At 41.6% G+C, this 21,734-nt stretch overlaps 1 protein-coding gene and 1 long non-coding RNA gene across 7 annotated transcripts in view; one reads left to right on the forward strand and one right to left on the reverse strand.

Moving 5' to 3' along the window:
• Positions 1 to 1,904: 1,904 nt before the first annotated feature.
• On the reverse strand, positions 1,905 to 19,033 carry LOC107076792 (uncharacterized). Its single transcript, XR_001477930.2, has 3 exons — positions 18,976 to 19,033; positions 3,615 to 3,704; positions 1,905 to 1,972 (listed from the first exon to the last, which is right to left on the reverse strand). It is a non-coding gene; the product is annotated as an uncharacterized lncRNA (long non-coding RNA).
• The window catches only part of LOC102683369 (CMRF35-like molecule 5), a 37,473-nt gene continuing 23,187 nt past the window's right edge, over positions 7,449 to 21,734 (forward strand). For 5 of the 6 annotated variants that reach the window (XR_011189648.1, XR_011189649.1, XM_069190269.1 and 2 more), the window contains exons 1-3: positions 7,449 to 7,561; positions 8,420 to 8,749; positions 10,011 to 10,121. Coding sequence is in view for 4 of the 6 variants with exons in the window: in XM_069190269.1 (XP_069046370.1) it covers positions 7,525 to 7,561; positions 8,420 to 8,749; positions 10,011 to 10,121 (478 nt within the window). In the remaining 2 variants the exon portion in view is untranslated. Of the gene's footprint in view, positions 7,562 to 8,419; positions 8,750 to 10,010; positions 10,122 to 10,319; positions 10,389 to 11,971; positions 12,081 to 12,981; positions 14,306 to 21,734 lie in introns of those variants that run through there. The other variant, XM_069190273.1, reaches the window with a different exon arrangement.

Below are 21,734 nucleotides of genomic sequence, written 5' to 3' on the forward strand. Positions count from 1 at the left end.
GAGCGCTAAGCCAGAACACGAGAGAGGCTGTGTGGGTTTAAGGTGAGAGTGTATTGGAGTCTGAGTGTGAATGTGAGGCGGTGGAGGCTCAGCTGTGTAACGAGGGTGTGAGACATCAGGGAGAGCTGGAGGTGGAACTTCATGTCTGGGGCTTGACTGGTGCAGGGTGGAAAGCAGTGGTCATTGTAGAGTGACAGTGTCATTGATCTGCAGGGAAGGTCGGGAAGAGAAGCAGCCCTGGTCATTGCCATGTCAACCTGCTGTTAAGGCGAAGGCAGTAGAGCAGGTCCAGCTAAAGTGGATCGAACCAGTCGAGGGCTTTCCTCTGCTACTCCCACAGGGCAAGAGTTGTGGGAGAAGTTGTCGAGCGTGGGCTCTGTGCTGCGAGGGACCTAAGGAATGATCTTGGAGGAGATCATATACAGTAGGACAGTGCTGTAGATGATCCCCAAATGTGCACGCCACCTGTCCCTGTCACTCTAACGAGGGGGCCATGTTCATCATCACTCTTGGAGGAGAGTGCATGTAAAGGAGAAAAAAAGAGAGTGACAAAGTTTCCCAACAGGCTGTGAGGGGTGTGTCTGGAGTGATGGATGCTTTTAAAAGCTCAAGGTTTGGTTTACATGGTAACACGCACTCCACAGTAAGTGATGTGCTTTTACAATTCTGGTCTCCCTTGTTGATTTAAAAACGTAATCGCTTACACAAGTAACATGTAACTGTAATGGGTTGCTTTGTAAAAGTAACTGTTCCCAGTGCTAGTCTCCTCTCATTCAGGCTGTCTTCTCCCTTCTCCTACCTTTCAAGAGGAGAATAGTACAAATTGCTCATTAATTATATTTTTATCAACCTTTGTTGCCAAGCTAGATACTGAATAAGAACAAAGGCATATTGATATGGGTAGAAACGGAAGCAAAAAGGCAGAGAGGCAGAAATGTCATATTTGAAAAGCCACTCGGTTAAAAACATATCACCACAGTGGCTGGGCTGACCTGGACTACATTTCCTGTTGTTCAGATGTGGCATATAAACCCTCAGCTTTAGTATGTGTCAATATTTGTGTGTTTCTGACCACCAAATCTCTTTCTTAGAAAAACACAGAAATAAATGTAGTGCGGCAATAAAAGATGAGGCCGACTTATCTTCCACAAGAGGTTGAAGTCTTACCCAATAAAAGAAGGACTCTACTTGGATATTTTTTGTTTATTGAAAGAAGGGGGAAGGCACAGACAGTGGGAGTTTAACTGAATTGATACTCAGTTTCCAGTTTGAAAATGACTGCAGAAACAACCAGCCCTCAGCATGATAATCATTCCAATTTGTTTCAGGTAGGAAAGTATTATTAAAGTTGTATTATTGTCAGGATGATACGATGGTTTAAGAGTTTAATACATATATTAGGGAATCAAATCAAGAGTCTTTATCTTTTTGTGATGTGTCATAGCAGTGCAAGACTATTCCATACATTCATTGTTTTATCCAACTCAGTGTCGCAGGGAAGCCTAATCCTGTCCCAACGGGCAAAAGGAAGGACACACCCTGGATGGGACACCAGTCCATCATAGGACACACACAGATGCGACACCAGTCCATCATAGGACACACACAGACACAAATATGCACACACTCACACCAGGGCCAAATTTCCCAGAAGCCATTTAACTACCAACATGTCTTTAGACTGTGGGAAGAAGCTGGAGCACCCGGAGGAAACACCCACGAACACAGGGAGAACATGCAAACTCCACACAGACAGCACCCCAGGAATTGAACCCAGGGCCCCAGCCAAGCAAGGCTGGAACCTAGCCACTTCCGTGCCCCCAGTACTTCTTATTGTATACAAAATAAAACATGTCTCTGTTTGTCAGAACTTAATGGGAATAAAACTAAACTAAAAACTCACCTTTGTGGTCATCTTTCAGGCTGGTTGTGTGGTCTGGTGGTGATGTACTACGGGACTCGTTTCCTTTGCCTTAAAAATGATGAGAAATAAGTTTGGTGTGACCTTTTAACATGTTTTGTACAATCATTTACAAACTGAAACCAAGCTGACAAAACTGAAAGTACACGTCTCAAAAGAAATACTTTTCCAAGAAAATTCTCAGCGCAGTTCACTTGTTTTATACACAAATTACATTTTAGGACCTTTTTGCAAAACACTGAGTGCATGTCCTCTCATTGAGCACAATTGTCATCAAAGAAACCATGTGGAAAGCACTGTCATTAAAAACAATGATCTTTGATCATCAATCAACAGCACTCAATCCTGCATATGAAAACACAGAAATCCTTAATTATTCATTGAGATCTGTGCAACTTATTTTATACTATAACATTACTGTACAATTTTCAGCAGTCTGTGATATACTGTATACTGTAAAGCACAGTAATCAATCAATCTGATACCTCTATCGTATTTTTAGAGACTATTTGAACTTGATGCAAGTGAAACCCTTGGAGAATTCATCTCCAATGATGAGGCTGGGTTCATCCTGATAAAGCAGAGGAGAGGCACAAGAAATATCATTGGCCAGCAGGCCTTTGTGCAGGTTCCTGGCCAGCGCACGGGAAACAGCCCACTGTGTGCAGCAGTCAGTCCACATGGGGGGCTCCACTGTCATGCCACCCCAGCCCCCTACAACACTGCCCATCTAATCCCTTTTCTGCATAAGCTCTAGAACACTCTACTCCAACAGCCAGGTAAGCCAGAGCAGCTCGTGTACATTGTAATCAATGTCAGCCTCAACTGAGCTGTTCTAGTCCGCAACTGGTTTCTTGATAACCCACAGTTTTCCCCCATATTCCCCATTATTAAAGCCCATACAGGAATTTTCTTGGCATGGAGGTGGAAGGTATATGACTGAAATCCCTACGAGCATGTATATCTTTTACAGGCCATGTGGCTTGTGAGGACATGACTGAAGAGTCCTGCCAGCGCTGGATGAGAATGACCAGGCCTGGATGAGCCATATCAGGACTCACTTCACCTACTACCTGACAAGTTAACAAAAACCTCTGGCCTAACCCAGGTCAGAAGCAGGAGGTTGGGGCAGTATAAACTTTCTTTTTGTTTGTTTCTGTATAATTCTTACAGTAAAGATTGCCATACAAGTAGTGTTGTGTACTGTACAGAACTGGTGCAGCTTGTGCTGCCTTTGTTTGTTTGTGAATGTCATCTGTTTCTGTGTGTTTTGTATATAATATGGTTTACACATTAGAGTAGTATACTGCTACCTCTACAATTGATTTCACTAGTTTAGTAAGTACTCTGTACGGTCTATTTATTTGATGGGGTGTGTTTGCCTTTTGTATAAAATACAAAAAAATATTCATTTTGTGTGAGACTTCTCTGATTTGCCCAGCTGCGTGTGGGTTTTGCCTTTTGCGTTTATAGTTTTGAGTACAATTTCAGATAATAATGTAAATGATTAAGAAAAACTGTAAAAAGTGGGTTTCATGAAAGCGTTGTCTTCTGGAAAAAAAATTGAGCAGCAAACAAAATTTATTCAACATGTTTTGGACATTAATTAGATTCCAATATCTGATTAAGTTTGCCTAAACTCAAGAATTTAAAGCAAAGAGGAACAGGAAATAGTCAGATGTGTCAGACAGACCTGTGGTGCTGCTGGCTGTCAGCGCTGTGGCAGTGACCTCCTCTGTCACAGTCCCTGGAGCTGAGGGGGTCACTGTGGGGACTGTAGGAGCTGAGGAGACAGACGGAGGCATCAGAGTGGGAGTCCAGACCAGCGATTCCCCATCCCCAACAATATTTAGTTCATTCAAGCCTTCAATTATCTAAAGCTGCATGTTTGGAACATTTGCAAGATTTTTTTTTGCTAACTGAGAAGCTTAGACTTTTGTTACTGGTGAAATACAACAGTTAAAAGGTAATCATCACCATGTCTGAGAGTTGAAATCAGCTCAAAGTAAGCGTTTAATTAAATCAATTAAGGGTTCAATTGTGTAACAGAGCTTTCAAGGGGATGGGTGGCCTATATAACCAGGACTGGGAACCTGGGATATTTTGGTCTGTTCTTTGCAGTTTGTGCTGATATTTAAATTCGATCATCCTTTCATTCTGATACATTCAAGTTCTTATTAAAATATTTACTTAAACATGCATACCTCATTTGTAATTCAACAACATGGGGATTTCCTGGAAGGCCAGGCACTGTCGTGTGTGTCCTGCAGTTTCGGATTAATGACCCACTAGCGAGGAAATGAGCAAGATAAGCCGAAAGGCCTCCCCACCTATTCATAACCTTTATTTAGACCTTGAGTTCATTTGCAGTGTGCCCGTTTATGTGCTTTCAGATCAGTTGTAAACTGTAAAATCATCTTGACTTTTCTAATGCAGTGTTAACTCCTGAAAGCAAAAGACATTGAAGCACATTTGTGAAAACTTGGAAAAGTGCTTAAATCTTGTCCTGTGACTGTGGTCTCCAGCTGAGCTCTCTTCACTAGGAGTCAACAGTACAGTAAGTACAGTACAGTCTGACACATCTGATCATTTCCCACTGCTCTCTGCTTTAAAGTCTGGGGTATGTAATCAGATACTGGAATCTATTGTCCAAATCATGTTGAAGATAATTTTGTTTACTGTTCAATTATGTTTTTTTACATTCATTATACATAATATGCATTGAAATGCTCCCCCCAACTTTGAAACTGGTGGTTTCTGGTGCAAAATCTACCTTTGTTTTCATTGCTCACTGCATGGAGCTGGTTGAGCTCCTTTGGCAGCTGCTCTGGGTGAGACACTGTGAGAGTGTCTGATAGTGTGAAGTCAATTAAAAGGTCATTTCCTAGTCTGAACTGAAAGGAAACTCTTCTCTGACCCACCAGGCTTGAGGAGACTCTGATGCTGAGCAGTTGAACATGAAATCCTCATTCTCTTCTCAGGGGAGTCTCATTGCTCTGTTGCATCAGTAGACAAATAACTTAATTGTTCAATAAAGACTTGTGCATAAGAAACAAATCTATAACTAATTGGCTGGAGCTACTCCCAGCAAGCAACGAGCACAAGGTAGGATACACCCTGGACAGTGCACAAGTCCATCACAGGGCAGACACACTCACACCAGGGCCAATTGTCCCTGAAGTCAATTAACCTTAGCCTTTGAACTGTGGGAGGAAACCACAGGGCTCTAGTATTGTGTATTATGAAGCAGCACTGCTAACCACTGAATCATTCTGCTGCCCAACCTCAACAGAACAAGGCAGCAAAGCTAAGCACTGTGGAAATGTGCCACCCACCCAGAGTCCCTGCAGGGTTTGTGGGTTTTTTTAAGCCAATAATAAGCTCATTTACACTACTAAGAGCTGCATTAGAATGGAAGACTGCAGACACACTTGCCCTTGTCCAAAAATGTATCTCTTTGTGCAAGATTCTATGTAAAAATAAAGTAGTCTTATGTAAGATATTGATTTTTGATTGTCTTTTTGTGTCATTTTGATTAATTGATCATCTATGACAAAGCCTGTTATTTCACTCAGAATTCAGTGTTATTAAAGATTTCTGGTAATCTTTGTGTGCCTTCCCCAAGCAGGCTTGTGCTTTTTGTATGATATTACAGAAATTTAATTCGGCCCAAGACATTCTTCCTGACTGTAGACTGTAACGTTACTGTCTGTGCTAGACTGTAATGTTATAGCTGATGCACATTTTAACCCTGCAATTATTAATTCGGATCTTAGTATTCCCTGAGTGATTGATCAGCCATTCATATCACAGCAGATCATTTCCACAAATATATTCTATTACATTTGTTGCTTGTTATGCATGTTTTCTTTTCAATAAATTGTATGTTGTGTATTTAGGATCTGTGTGTGAGACTATGGATTATTATGTTTGATTGCATACTAAAAGTTGTCATGTACTCTCGCAATATACTGCAATTTCTGATAGTTACAGATATATTTAAAAGCCCTATCTCCTTCACCGTGATGCACTCAAGTGGCTTTGTTGTATAAATACTAAATGACCTTTTAAAAGAGTCAATGGGGTCTGAGTGATGAGGCAATTTAACTTGTTGAATGTCAAAATCAAGAAAGAAAAACTCGGATAGGAACACAACTGCCTCACTGGCATCCTTCTCTAAGACTTGTCACAGAAACGCCACAGCAGCAGTAAAAGCACCATCCCAGCCAAAGTAACAGTACATCTCTACAGCATTGTACTTATTGTCGTATTATACAGTACAATATGGTGGAAGGCTGAAAGGCCTGCGCCCCCTAGTGTGGTGGTAACTTGTGCTTTTTATATGTGTGTGTAACAGGGCTGAGTGCGCTGAGCCAGTGGCAGGAGTGACGGCTGTAAATGATGTCAAATAGGTACAAGGGCTGTTTGTGCAGCGATATTACACCAAGAGATGAGAGAGATAAGATAAGACCTTATTGATCCAGAAGGGAAATTGAGATCAGATCCCCAGTCCCAGGACATGCATCGCTGTTTCCACTTTTCAATGAACGGAGGGTTTGGGAGCACAGCCTTGGTAGGGAAGACTGTCCCCAGATTCCTCTGGGGGAATGAGCTGCTGCTCAGTCACCTGACCAGTTACAGGAAGCCAATTGGTCAGGTGACTCTTTAAAAGAGCTTGAAGACTAAGCTTCCAGTGTTGGTGTGTGTGACTGGATGGCTGCTGTCTGAGGGGTTGAGTGCAGAGTCTCTGTGGTCACCACTCAGCAGAAGGTAAACTGACCTGTGACTCAAGACAAAGGAACTGAGTTTTTGGAACCTTTGTGAAGAATCTTAAGAGACTGTTTTCTTTTGAAGAGACTGGAAGAGGTTTTGGAAGCTGGTAAGCAGTTGAGCTGCTTGGCCACTTTAATGAGGGACTTCAGGAAGAAGCTTAGTTAGTATCTCTGAGAGAAGCATAGGCTTTTTGTTTTGGTGTGTGGTTTGTAGTTTTAGATCCTTGTAGTGTAGAAATAAACTACACTGGTGTTTTCTACTTTACAGCTGTATGTTTGGTGTATCTGTTGACCTGCACCTGTCTTCTTTTAAAGATCCTGTTATGACACCCCCTTAGGTATGTCACAAGAGGGAAAATGAAGAATTTGTCTTGGTCTAAAGGCTGCATACGTATTTATTTTTCTTAGTTTTGGTTAGATGGTGCAGTTCTAGTGAGAAGTATATGGTCTTGGTTTTAAGAAACTTTTTGTTCTTAAAATAATTTTAGTAATTGGATATTAAAGAATAGATATGAGGACTAATATAACTACACACCGTTAAAAGAACACTAATTTTAATGAGTTACAAAGATACCATGTGCTTATTGTTAGCAATTTGTAAACTACATGACATTGGAAACAGAATATGGAGAAGCAGTGCCTGTGTGCACAACTGTCTGCCTGTTCACTAGCTCTGGCTGCGAGCTCCTTGGCCAGCTTCTGTGAGTGAGACCACGTGAGACACGTCAGTGTCTCTTCTATTAAAGAAGAATGAGGTCATTTCCTAGTCGGAACTGAAAGGAAGCTCTACTTCGACAGCAGAGCTGAAGAGTTTCTGCTGGACAGCTGAACATGAAATCCTCTCTTTACATACTCACTCTCTTCATAGGTGAGTCTCATTGCTCTGTTGTATTGGTAGACAAATGTTATGACTCAACTGTCCAATAAAGACTTGCACATAAGAAAAATATAGAACCAATGAAGAAAGAGTTAAGCTACTGTTGGCCTGAAACAGACTTCAAAACAAATTTCTGACGGCAATAAGCAATAGTGCTTGCTTGTTCAGTAATGATGTATAGCTCTTCCAACATGTAAGAAACACTGCACCACACAAGAGCTACAGTAGCTACCTCTTCATTATCTCTTAGTGGGTACTTCTTATAAATGGATTATGACAGGTTAAAAAGAAAATCAACTTGGGTAATTTCTATATCTAAAACTTAAGTTATAAAAAGTCAGTGACATATCTACCTGACTACATCAATGAACTTACTGTATGTGCAACAATTTAAAACAAGAATCCTTAATTTTGGAAATGCTGGGCTTGGTTAACATCAAGGTTCCCCAAGATGGACTAGACAGAGAGATCATTCCATACAGGCTGTGACGGACAACAAGAGATGCGTCTTTAAAAAAAAAAAAGTTGTTGAAATAGATTTTAAGAGATTTTTAACCTGCCTTTTGCAACCTTTCTTAAAAACCATATGAAAATGGTATACTGTCCCACATTTCTGTTCTGAGCTCTGGATATATTTAGAAATCCAGTCTTTGAAAAAGTTATTCAAGATTTTGAATCTCAGTATTTGCTTTCAAAGTTGTTCAATATTTGGAATTGCGATGGATGTATTTTATGTTCTTATGAGGAAAAGGCACAGATGACAGGTACTGTATTGCTTTTTGCATTGATCAAAATGAATGTGTTCTTCTGTGGTAAGAGGACCTGACTGATTATTTTTTCCTTGTCAAGGTCTAGGGTGTGTGACGTCAGCAGAGAGGAGAGTGAATGGATCTGAAGGAGAAAGTGTAGAGATTCAGTGCAACTATCCAGATGGGTATCGGTACAAGGAGAAGTACTGGTGTCGGCATCCCTGTGGGAATAAGGATGTTCTCATTAAAACTGGCAAGACGGACACTGTGGTCACTGTGGGGAGATTCTCTCTCTATGACAACGTCTCAATCAGGACCTTCACTGTGACCATGAGCAGACTGACCCTGCAGGACACTGGGGTGTATTACTGTGGACTGGAGCAATGGGGGACTGACGGACTCTCAAAAATACATCTGAGAGTCAGGAAAGGCAAGTCATCATGTGCAGACTCTTTTGCTTTCTCTGTTTGCAACAGCAGTTGTTGTATTTCACTTAATATCTATTGACTAACTGTTTATGCTGCACTCTGTCTGCAGAAGAAAATCAAGTACCTTCTGCTTTGATTTTTCTTGTTAATATAAGGCTCCTTAATTCCATCCTACGTTGTGTAATAAACACACTACAGGGTTATTACCGTACTCTGGATGCTTAGTGAAGAAGGCTTAGCTGGAGACCACAGTCATAAGAGAAGATTTAAGCACTTACATTTTTCACAAAAGTGCTTCAATCAAGATCTAAATAAAGGTTCCCAATGAGAGGAGGCCTTTTGGCTTATCTCGCACATTTGGTTGCTAGTTGGTCACTGATCTAAAAGTGAAGGACCTGGAGTGCATCACAGTATAACACGTTAGACTTCATAAGACTGAACACTGATGACTGAGGGAGGATTTAAACATCAGCACAAACTGTGAGAAAACTTTGCAATTTGCACCTGTCAACCCACTGAAACTGAGCAGATGTAAGCCTGGCTGGTACCTGGATGGGATACCTCCTGGGGGATCTGAGGTTGATGCTGGAAGAGGTGTTAGTGGGGCCCAATAGCTGGTGTGTGGTGAGCGTACTGGTGCACTGACTGCTGTTGCATCATCCAGGTGAGGCTGCACACTGGTGGTGGTGGAGGGGAGCCCCCATTACTTGTAAAGCACTTTACTGAGTGTCCAGAAAGATGCTATATATAAATGTAAAGAATTATTACTATTAAAAGTACAAAACTAAAATATCCCTGCATGCTTCTGCTTAAGGAGCTCTGGAATGGAGCCATAAGCACGTACAATTAATTATGGAACTGAAGCATTATGCCGATTGGGAGTTCAGGAGCAATGGGACCTCTGCTCTCATCTCTAGAGCACTCAGGCTCTCATGCTCACCTACCTGTACCTATCAGCTGTGTTTTACTCCAGCTAAAGCTCCGTTACACAATTGAACTTTCAACTGACCTGAATGTAGGATTCATTTGAACGGTTTTCCGCCCTTTAACATGTTAAAGGTTAACTTTTAACTGTTGTATTTCACAAGTAACAAATCTTTTTAGTTCAAAAGAACTTGCAAATATTTTAATCAAGTAACTTGTTAGTTCAATCAAGGCTTCAATTAAGTAATTAATCTTATTCAAGGTATCTGGGCCTCCAGGACCAAGACTGGGAAACCGTGGTCTTGACTCCCACTCTGATGCCTCTGTCTGTCTCCTCAGCTCCTACAGTCCCCACAGTGACCCCCTCAGCTCCAGGGAGTGTGACAGAGGAGGTCACTGCCACAGCGCTGACAGCCAGCTCCAGCCAGGACACAGCCAGCAGCACCACAGGTCTGTCTGACACATCTGATCATTTCCCACTGCTCTCTGCTTTAAAGTCTGGGGTATGTAATCGGATACTGGAATCTATTGTCCAAATCATGTTGAAGATAATTTTGTTTACTGTTCAATTATGTTTTTTGTTTTAGAGTTAATGAGTTAATCGCACAAACGAGAAGAGCTCAGTCTTGGTTTTTAATCATTTTTAAGGAGATGGAAACGAGTCCCTTAGCAGGTCACTACCGGACCAAACAGCCACGCTGATGCAAGACCACAAGGGTACAATTTTCAACTGGGTTTTTCCATTTCCCATTTCCCTAGTTCTGGAACCTCATGACACTGGCTGGCTTATGTCTGAGCTAAAGCTCTGTCACACAAAACTTATCCAGAGAGTAATACTCTCATGAGAGTGATGTATTTCCAGCATAAATAAAAACTTTGAAATTTGACTATTTTGAAGCAGTTCAGTTACTCTACAAATACTCAGAAAAGAGTCTTTAGTGTCCTGTTTTCTTCTGTAACGCTTATGGCCGACAGGCACTGTGTAAGAGCCGGCGTACCAGAGCAGGTGACATCACCGCCCTTCCCTGTGATAGCAGGACTACAGCTACTGGGCTGTAAAGGGATCTCTCTTTGGCTCACTGGGCTGGGTTGCTGGAGAGAGATGCAGGAGTCCTGGGTTCGAGCCCCTGACAGTGGGGGCCAACCTAATGTGGCAAGGGCGCCTGCCTGAGCCCCTGTTGCGTTACACTTCATAGAAATGACAGCATACTGCTTATTCAAACAAAGTGCATGATTTTAGCTTTAAAAAATAATTTGAACTCAGTCTCATGATGGGCAAAAATACTACAATTCACATTACACTGCATGCTCAAAAATTCAATTTTAACAACCTTTTCTTTAGAGAAAAGCTTCATGTGCATTCAGAAGCTCCCAGCACAATTTCACACAAATGCAGCTAAGTGTCACTTTAATGTATTTTTAGCTTGATTTAACTTTATACAAAGTTTTCCTCTGGGGGTCTCAATTCTGTTTAACTTTCAATATAAATTATTTTTTCCCTTGTCCTGGTTTCTGTAAATCCCATTTCAAGTGTCTGCTCATTCAACCCAGAACACAAAGACATGGCATAGAAAGGTCATGAAAGCTTCTCTGGGTTTCCAAATTGACAATAAGAACGGTCTTTGGAAAGGACCAAACTGAACATGAGTGTCTGCAGAATACATCATAGGACAGATATACCGTAATATCACAGACCGGGGTTCCTGGTGCTCATCCTCTGAGTATTTCCACATTGTTTTGCTTATCTCCAGTGTGCTCCAGTCATAACATGCCTTAGCAGAGTTTCCTTGCCATTTCAAAACTGATTAATTTAAATGGTTTAAAGTTAGCATTGTCAAGTCTTTTTGTATGGCTGTAATAATTGATCACATTTTCTTATGCAGTACACTGATGCATGAATAAGAGAAAGCATATCCCTCAGTGTTTGGTCAGCTGAAGGAGATCTGAGAATAGAGGGACAGGACTGGGTCGTCATGTCTTTGTTAGGTTAGAAGAAACCAGAACAGCCGCACAAACAGGCGTTGCATGCAAACTCCACACAGAAAGTGATATCATCTTGTCTCTTGCTGTGTTTAACATTACTCTCCAATTCTGTTTTTAGAGCTTGAATTTTATTTATAAAGCATATGAATGCGTGAAGCACATGAATACATGAACCATCCATTAAAATGACTGTGGTGTGACTTTGGGGAAAACTGTAAGCAGTGGTGGATTAGCAAAACACAATTTTTTTTTCTACCATTACCTTAATTCTGACTGTGTATAAAGTGCAGCACTGATCTGATGTCAATTGTCCACAGTGGACTTGGACAGATGCAGAAGTGTCTTCAGACTGTCCATTGGGTTGCCCTGTGTCTTCATTCTGACCTCCATTGTCATCGCTGTGGAAATCATCACAAGACTGAACAGGTCATCTGAACATCACTGTTGCAGATCTAAGCCATCCATGTGAAGTACTCAGACTGGGTGTCCATCTATAAAGCCGAAGCAATTCAGTCCTGAATGGCATCTTCCAAATGTAGACTGTCAATTATTTTTGGATAGAAGGTTCATCTGTTCTGGCATCAGTTATGAGGATATAAGATACTGAAGTATCATTGCATCTTACCATGTTATAAGGGAGAGGAAATATGAATCTGCTCAGCTAGAATATTGAGAAATCTTAGCCGACTTCACATCCAGTAATTTGTCAGCCAACTGCAAGCTTTGAGTGTCACCATGATGCTCAGTCATGGTTCAGTATATACCATGACCAGTATAAGTATTGGAGCTCATTCAGTTGGTGTGAATGAGCTACAACATTGTTTTGTGATTAAATTCTATGCTGAAGAAGGAGAACGCTTAAAGCAAGAATGAAGTGAAAATGTTATTAATCACCATATACAAAGCTAAATTCAATTGTAAGTGAGACAAGGGAGTCCAGTGTATGAAAATAACCCACATTATGGTCACCCAACCGACCTCTTTTGTTACAATCTGTAAAAAGGTCAATACCATGGTCATGACCATGGCCATCAGGTAGACATGTTCGGTATTTGCTTATATCTTCTCAAAAAGTTCGGCACATTGTCATTGGCTGCTGATATTTCTGAGCAGGTTATATCAGCTTTGCACTGAGGTCTGTCAAGATAGTCTAAACCTGTGTCGGTGTGTCTGGGACTCCCATCCTCAGCTCTCTGGGTGTCAGTGCTCCTGTGTTTGCTCAGGGATGGAGAGAATCAGGGTTTATCAGCCTTGGTTGTGTCTCAATGGGGTTGCAGTGAGACATTAGGAGCTGACTGTATCTGAAGCTTGTGTCTTCTCCCTGTAGCTGTAGAGGGAAACGCTCTGCTGCACAGTCTGATGGCCAGAGAGAAGTTACTGGAGACACAGCAATGAAGATGGCAGAGGCTGCAGGCGGCAGGGCTTGAATATAATGGACCTCATCTTCAACCACTTGACCAGGGCTGTCCAGTCCAGGTCCTGAAGGGCCACTGTGACCATCCTTCATCCTTTTTTCAATTGCTTTATCTGTACAAGATCACAGGGGAAGTGGAGGCTCTCCCAACAGACTCAAGACACAATACACCCCGGACAGGACACCAGTCCATCCCAGGGCAGACGGACACATACTCACTCCAGGGCAATTCTCCCCAGAAGTCTATTAACCTACAGTATGTCTTTGGACTGTGGGAGGAAACCGGTGCACATTGATCCAATGGTAGCAGCACAACGAGGCAGGAAAGCTAAGCACTGTGGAAATGTGCTGCCTGGCCAGAATGCCTGCAGGGTACATCTCAATTAATACAATAATTAGCTCATTTATAAGAGAGTGAGTTATGGAAGACTGCAGACAGGGCCAGCCCTCTACCTTTTTAGGGGCACAATGCAAGATCTTGGAAAGGGAACCCTCAAGCTCATGATTTGCGCATATGACTATTGTAAGTTCCCAATGCAACCTTATTTTGCTACTTAGAACAATTAAATGCAGTATAGTGCAGTATACAAGCACTTAAAACTCCATCAGCCTATGTACTGTATGCATACTTTTTTTTCAGCATTTAACACTGTTCAGGCAAACAGGTTGGTAGGGAAGCCTTAGGATATGGGAGTACATCATACGCTTACTCAGTGGATGGTCTTTAAACCCCAGCAAAATTGACAAAGACACTTATCTGACAAAACCATGGTGATTTTCTATTAGCTGTGGGTCTGTATGATAGATTTACTTTTGGAGATGCACAAATTGTTTAGTCAGGAGTGAGACTGTGAGACTGTTCAGCACTGCATTGTCCTACTCCAAAGAAGTGTTCTATAAACCCCACTAACATTGGCAAATACACTTATCTGACCAAATCATGGTTATTTACTATGAGCTGTGCGTCTGTATGATAGATTTCAGCTACTTTCGGAGAGGCACAAATTTTGGTTGGGTTGGGAGTTAGACCTTTCCTTGTCCAATTCTGCACTGCAGTTTTTCTAGAGGTGATCCACACAGATCAACAATATAAGTAAAGATTTAAAAGTGAATGAAGAAAAGTGATTTGCTATTGACTTAGTGTCTCAACAGTATGTCATATGCCACTTTTGTACAAATCAAAAAATGATTTGTTTTTAATTACAATAAACAAATATTTGATACGGCCCCCTTAAAAGCTTCCATCTCAAAATGCTTTTCATTGAATGGGAAATAAATATACATATAAATATAAATAAATATTTAATAAAAATGAGTGGTGATCTACAATTAAAAAAATGCCAACAAAAAATACAGCAGAATGTTCAAGCAATTACAAGTTACCATGAAGAAATAAGAAACCAAAGGAGGTGCTTTAGTTTCTTGTAATTTCGCATAATGTTGCTATACTCTCTTCATGCATTACTGTAGTGGATGATGGTCTTTTACTTTGATAGAAATTCGGCTATTAAACACTTGCGGATCATGCGCGTTGTTCAATGTCACTAGCTTCACTTCATGCTACTCGCATAGATAGCATGTGGTTGGATTGTCGTAACCACAGAAATGACAAGCTGCCCTTTCATCCCGGAATAAACACCAGTACCTATGGCTGTTACATCTTCGGAATCCTCCTTCACTCCGGTAAATCAACGGGACATCAAATTTGCACTTGTAAACACCCGCTCTCTAAATCGAAAGACTGAAACGCTAAATGATTTCATCACTGATAGATGCGTTGACATTCTGTGCATAACCGAGACCTGGCAGAATCCAAATTAGTTTCTTTTAGTAAATCAAACTGTCCCGCCATGATTTAATTATGTAGGCAAACCACACCCTGGTGGTCGTGGTGGCTTAGAGGCAAGATGTAATTATCAAGGAGCTCTCTATTTACTCTGTCACATCCTTTGAATACCTTGCCCTTTAACTCTGCGGCCCCACTCCATTGTTGATTCTACTTGTTTATCGTCCTCCTAAGTCCTGCCCAGTCTTTCTCTCTGAACTATCTGAACCACTGACAGCACTAAACACTATGACCTGTCCAGTCTCAGCTTGGCGACTTTAACGTTCATGTTGACTCCTTAAACTGTAAATTTGCTTCAGATTTTTATCCACCCTGGACTGCTTTGACCTCTCTCAGTAGGTGAATTTTCCCACCCATGTCTGTGGTCACAACCTTGATCTTGTTTGCGCTTCTGGCCAGAAGCCCTGAATGCCTCTAAAATGTCCAACATTCATGATATTAACTGTATACAAAGCTGTATTATTTGATGTTGGCGTCCCTCTTTCTTCGGTGAGATGTAAACAATGTTTTCTAGAAATCCAAAATCTCTGAACCACTCCGATTTCTCTAATGCCAATACTTCGTTCTCCCCTTTTACAAAACTGGTTATCTACAACAGCTGACCTAGTCTGTAATCTAAGCACTGTGTTTACCAGTACTTTGGATAATCTCAAAGTCCTTAAAAATCTCTCGATTTCCTTCACGCACTCCTCTGTATGGTGCATACCTGAACTCCAGAACCTGAAACTAGCTGGACGGTGCCTGGATTGCTTGAGCAAAAAAAATTATTCTAGTGGTTCACACTCTGGCTTATAACGAACACCTACAAGTCTACAGAACTGCTGTAGCTTCTGCCAGATCCTCCTTTATCTCTGATACAATTCTTCTCTGTTGTAGGGAAAACCGGTTCAGGGACGCCAAATATGTAATCATAGTGGCTCTCTGAAGGCACCAGTTCTGTAGGGTTTGGGCATTTACTGAGACAATTATTAATTGTAGCAGTAAATCACAAAGTTGATTCTTTTGATGGCTTTAGAATCCAACCATGCGACATAACTCAAACAACGCGCACACACAGGTACTAATACACGAGGATACATTTATTAATACATAGAATATGCATATAAACCTAACAGATCTTATCGAGAGGGTTATCAGAATACAAAAGATATATATTCGGTCAGTTACAAAGAGTTACACATATCAAGAGGACATACGTTCAGTATATCATTCATTAAGACCGTTTCGTAAAGTGAACTTGGTTACAACTTCTACATTAGATACTCAAACAAGTACATAACTCTTAGGAATTAAATTGATATCAACTGGTTTGGATAACAATTGAATTCTCGAGCTGTAATGCATTGAAGTTGAATACTCATCCAATCTTTGGGGATTCAGATCTCCTGCGGGCACAAAGAAACAGTTGCAGGCTGTTGCTGTCCAATCCGCGCTCTCTGGCTACGTGCCAGGCTGTGCTGTGCGGCTTGCGACGGTGCGCTGCTGATGCTCACTGTTGGCTTTAACTAGCAAAGTTTGTGCACAGGAGAAAAGATGACTGTGGGTCCCAGCAAGTCAGGAAGAGGACCGGTTCGTTCCTGATGAAGAGCTAGTTCTGAATAGTAATTCAGCTGTCCACAGTTCCGACCTGTTCACGAGGCCTGCTGCTGGTTACTCTCTGGCAACCTCCACTCTAGACTCTTAGAACAAAGGAAAGTTCTGGCACTCGGACACACTGGCCGTTCCGTGGTTGTCCGGGCTGAGTCTCAGGATGGTCAGGAGGCGCGCTGCGAGAATGTCCTGCCCTTGGGAGCCTTCTGCTCCTAGGGCGTCCTGCCCTGGAATTCTCCTTTGAATTCCCTTTAGAATTGTTGAATCTGAATCTCTCAGGCTCTCTGTGTTGCCTGTTTTTACCTGGAGGAACTTCAGCTCATTGATTGGCTGAAAGTTCCATGGGCATCAGAGTCCCACGTGGGTTACTCGGCCCTACCGGTCCCTGATTGGTTGATCAAGGTGAGATATGAGTCACTTACTCCTGACACTTAGTAATGCAGTCCAGATGTACAATTGGCACTCCCTAAACAGATAGGCGCCAATGGATGACCATTGATCATGATAGCCAGGCTTAGCTAAGTGCATCCCCCTTTGGGAGCTGTCCTTATCAAAAGAAAACATCTTGCATGAATAGTTTCTCTGTGGCTGCACCACAGAGATGAACAGAGAAATGAGGCCTCATTTGGGAAGGCTCAGAACACTTAATTCTGCCTTATTATTAAGCCTCGCCGCTACACTGTCATCTACAAGCTCATTAAACTCCCTGACAACTCTGCTCTCTCTGCCACCCTGACCTCGGCCTTAAATATTTGCAATTTTTCAATCTAAGATTGACACTAATACAAATGCAGTTATCTGAATCAAGCTACAGCCTTGCAATGAATCAGACAACAGTTCAACTACTTGAGCCCTAGTTTTTCCATTGACCTTCCCATTGTACCAGATTTTTCTGAATTTAGCTTAACTCCCATCAATTTACAAACATTATTACCACCTGTAAAACAGCTTCTTGTTGCCTGGATCCCATCCTATGTCTGCCTTAGAGCTGCATCTATCACTCCTGTACTGAAGAAATCTGGCTTGGACTCCGATATAATGAACTACATACCAATCTCTAATTTACCTTTCTATTGAAAGTGTAGTTGCACATCATTTACAGGCACATATGACAGTTAATGACTTGTTTGAGCCATTTCAGTCTGGCTTCCACTCAAATCGTAACACTGAGACTGCTCTTGTCATGGTTGTGAATGATTTACTTATTGCCTCTGACTCGGGGGGGGGGGGTTTGGGCTATGAGTATCCTTTTGCTCCTCAATTTTAGTGCTGTTTGTGATACGTAAATCATTGCTCAGTTGCAGTGTTGCTCAGTCACTTGCAGACATTCTTGTCTATCAGTTGTACTGTCTATAACTGGTTTTGTTCTTATCTGACTGGTAGGTAGCATTTTGGTCCTCATAAATCCCCCATGGACCCAGTCAATCATGGTGTGCCTCAGGGTTCAGTCATGGGCCCTTTACTTTTTATTATTTGTATGCTACCTCCCAGGGAAATTATCTGCAAACATGGTCTTCAGTTACACTGCTATCCAGAGGATACTGAGATTTATGTTGAAACCTATTCCCCTTTAGGTCTCCCCTGTCCATCACTTATCCCTTGCTTATGTGACATCAAACTCTGGTTGTCGTCATATTCCCTGAAACTAAATAGTGACAAAACAGAATTTTACTGGTGGGCAGCAAATCTCAGCTGGATAAATTCAAGGGTTTCACTTCAGTGGTTGGCTTCCCCATTCACACTTCAGCCATCATCAGGAATCTTGGAGTCACCCCGATCCTCTCCTGCCTTTTGAGCAATGTGAAAAATTAATCAAGACATCTTTTTTTCACCTTAGAGATCTTGCCCTCATTTGGCAGGTTTTATCAATGTCCGATGCCAACTGCCTGATTCATATGTTTATAACATCACGGCTTGATTTCTCCAACTGTTTACTGTATGGGCTCCCAAACGCTCTTCTCAACACGATGCAATGTGTTCAAAACTCCACAGCTAGAGTATTTACTCACACCAGACCCTGGCAACATATCACTCCTGTACTTAAGTCTCTACATCAGTTTCTTATAAAGTCATGTACTCAATACAAGATCTTGTTGCTGATATCTGCACAACCTGGCTCCATCATACATCTCTGGACTCCTCCATGTTTACACTCCGTCCTGTAAGCTCCATTCAGTTGACACCAGTCCTCTACTCATCATTCCCAGGATAAAGTCACAGATTTTGGTGACCGTGCCTCCTCCGTTGGTGCTCCGCAGTTGTGGGATGACTTTACGAGAGACCTTCTTTAACACTCTTCAAATCTAAACTTAAAACTTACCGTTTTTACCAATGTTTACATTTGATTGCCTATAGTCAATTTGTAACAACCTGTATTTAACCTCCACATTTACTTTTATTGTCCTTGGGTTTTGAAAGGCACATTATAAATAAAAGATTTTTTTTTATTAAAAAACACTGGTCAGTCCTACCTCTGGTCAGTGGTAAAAACAGGGGGTTCTGGACTCATCTCCTCAGACAGCAGCCATCCACTCACACACACTGACACTGGAAGCTTCATCTTCTTGCTCTTTTAAAGAGTCACCTGACCAATTGGCTTCCTGTAGCTGGTCAGGTGACTGAATATTTATGCAACAAAATCACTTGAGTTCACTAAGATCAATTAATCAACATAACACAAAAACAATCAAAAACAATTAATCATTATCTAAATCATTATTAGCAGTCTACCACGCTAACTCAGCTCTTATTAGTATAAATGAGCTAATTATTAGGTTAAAAGAGACACAGCAATGCAATGATTATCATGCTGCCTCACAGCACTGTGGCCCTGGGTTCAGTTTCCTCCAGGTGCTTCGGTTTCCTCCCACAGTCCTACTGGTAGGTTAGTTGGCTCCTGGGAAAACTGGCCGTGGTGTGCAGGGCCGGTCCTTGGTTTAGGCAAACTAGGAGACTTCTGAGGGCCCCGAGGCTACCAGGGGACCCCTCAATGTGCAATGAAACATATTTTTTAATCGACAAATGTGAGTGAAGGTTCCCTCTAGTGGCTGTTTCTGTTGCCGCGGTGCTAATCTAGGCTATAAAAGTTGTTTAGTTCTAAAATATAATATTATTAGTTGTGAAAGTAAGTATAGTGGTTTATTTCACTGTTGATGTAGTAAATGACTTTCATCATCACTGTGAGATGAGAATATCAGTGCAGACTTTTTAGCTGCTGCTACACCAAATGCTGTTTAATTTGAGAAAGTAGTAAATGTTGTGATGTTGAAATTTCATTGCTTTCATTGCATCTACCAAATAATGCATAATTACAAGTGAGCTTTTACTTGCGTTGCAAACTATGTTGTAATGGTATAAAATTGAAATCATGTAGTTCAAACTGGTAGAAACACACACTGTCTTCCAAAAGGACGTACCTATCGGGTGCTGAGAAAACAAAGCACAATAAAGAAGAGCAGGATAAGCAATCTCACACCAGGGGTTCACCAAATCCAGTCGCTGTAATAATGCACTTGTATTTCATTTGGTTTTGAGTCTGTCAGATCCATGTACTGTAGCTAGCAAATGGTAAACAAGCCACATTTTCTAGCTAGACACATAGACTACTTCAGGTGTTTTGCTAGAAGCTAGTTCAAATTTCACTTTATTACTTTCTATGTTAAAATATATATTATCTTTGTAAAATGGGTACTTCTTGTTTTTGTATTTAAGTTATGTATTACAGTATGCATTCTTTAAATTTGCTTAATCAAAGTTTTCTAGTTATATCATTCATTTATTTAAGTGTTCAAAACAATACGTTTGGGGTGGGAGCTGATAATAGTAGTGTATGGGCCAGCCCTGCTGGTGTGAGTGTGTACCTGTGTGTCTGCTTGCTCTGTGATCGACAGGTGCCCCGTCCAGTGTGTATCCTGACTTGTGCCCGTTGCTTGCTGGAATAGAATCTCGTTCCCCCATGACCCTGTATCAGATAAAGCGATTAGAAAATGGATGAAGGATGGATAGACACAGAAGAAGACTTCGGGACCTGGAATGGACAGCCCTGGTCAAGTGGTTGAAGATGAGGTCCATTATATTCAAGCCCTGCCACCTGCAGCCTCTGCCGTCTTCATGGCTGTGTCTCCAGTAACTTCTCTCTGGCCATCAGACTGTGCAGCAGAGCGCTTCCCTCTACAGCTACAGGGAGAAGACACAGGCTTCAGATACAGTCAGCTCCTAATGTCTCACTGCAACCCCATTGAGACACTACAACCAGGGCTGATAAACCCTGATTCTCTCCATCCCTGAGCCCAATATTGAACACAGGAGCACTGACACCCAGAGATCTGAGGATGGGAGTCCCAGACACACTGACACAGGTTTAGAGTTTTTTGACAGACTTCAGTGCAAAGCTGATATAACATGCTTAGAAATCTGAGCAGACTATGACAACAATGTGCCGAGCTTTTAGCGTAGATAATAAATTACTGTAATGAGCAATATCACCCTTCTACCTGATTGCCATGGTCATGACTACAGTATTGATTTATTTCAAACTCTTGAAAATAATCTAAAAAAACTTTAGCATTTACAAAGAATTAATTTTGTACTTTCTTTGCAAAAACAATCAGCAAACTGCAGATTGGAAAACACCTGAATTACTTAGGTATAGGTGGATTCCTAGGCTGACTACTTCACACGGATGGCTTAGATCTCTATCGATCTGCAACAGTGATGTTCAGCTGACCTGTCCAGTCTTGAGACGATTTCCACAGCAATGACAATGGAGGTCAGAATGAAGACACAGGGTAGCCCGATGGACAGTCTGAGGACAATGCTGGATCTATTCAAGTCCACTGTGGACAATTGGCATCAGGTCAGTCTTGCACTTTATACACAGTCAGAATTAAGGTAATGCTAGAAAAGAATAACCCAAAACATTATGTCTGGCTAATTCACCACTGATTACAGCTTTTCTGAAAGTCACACCATAATCAAATAAATATAATACAAGACATAAAAATAGAACTGTAGACTAATTTAGCACACAGCAACAGACAGGATGATGCAGTTGGTATGACTGGTGTCTCTCAACTCTTGGGTCCTGGGTTCCATTCTGCTCTGGAGCACCTTCTGTGAGGAGTCTGCATGTAATGTCTATGTTTGTGTGACTGTTCTCTGGCTGCTCTGGTTTCTTCTAACCTCCCAAAGACATGGCAGCCCTGTACTGTCCCTCCAGGGTCTGTTCTCA

This window comes from Lepisosteus oculatus, chromosome 5 (genome assembly GCF_040954835.1).
Source record: "Lepisosteus oculatus isolate fLepOcu1 chromosome 5, fLepOcu1.hap2, whole genome shotgun sequence".
Classification (NCBI taxonomy): Eukaryota; Metazoa; Chordata; class Actinopteri; order Semionotiformes; family Lepisosteidae; genus Lepisosteus; species Lepisosteus oculatus.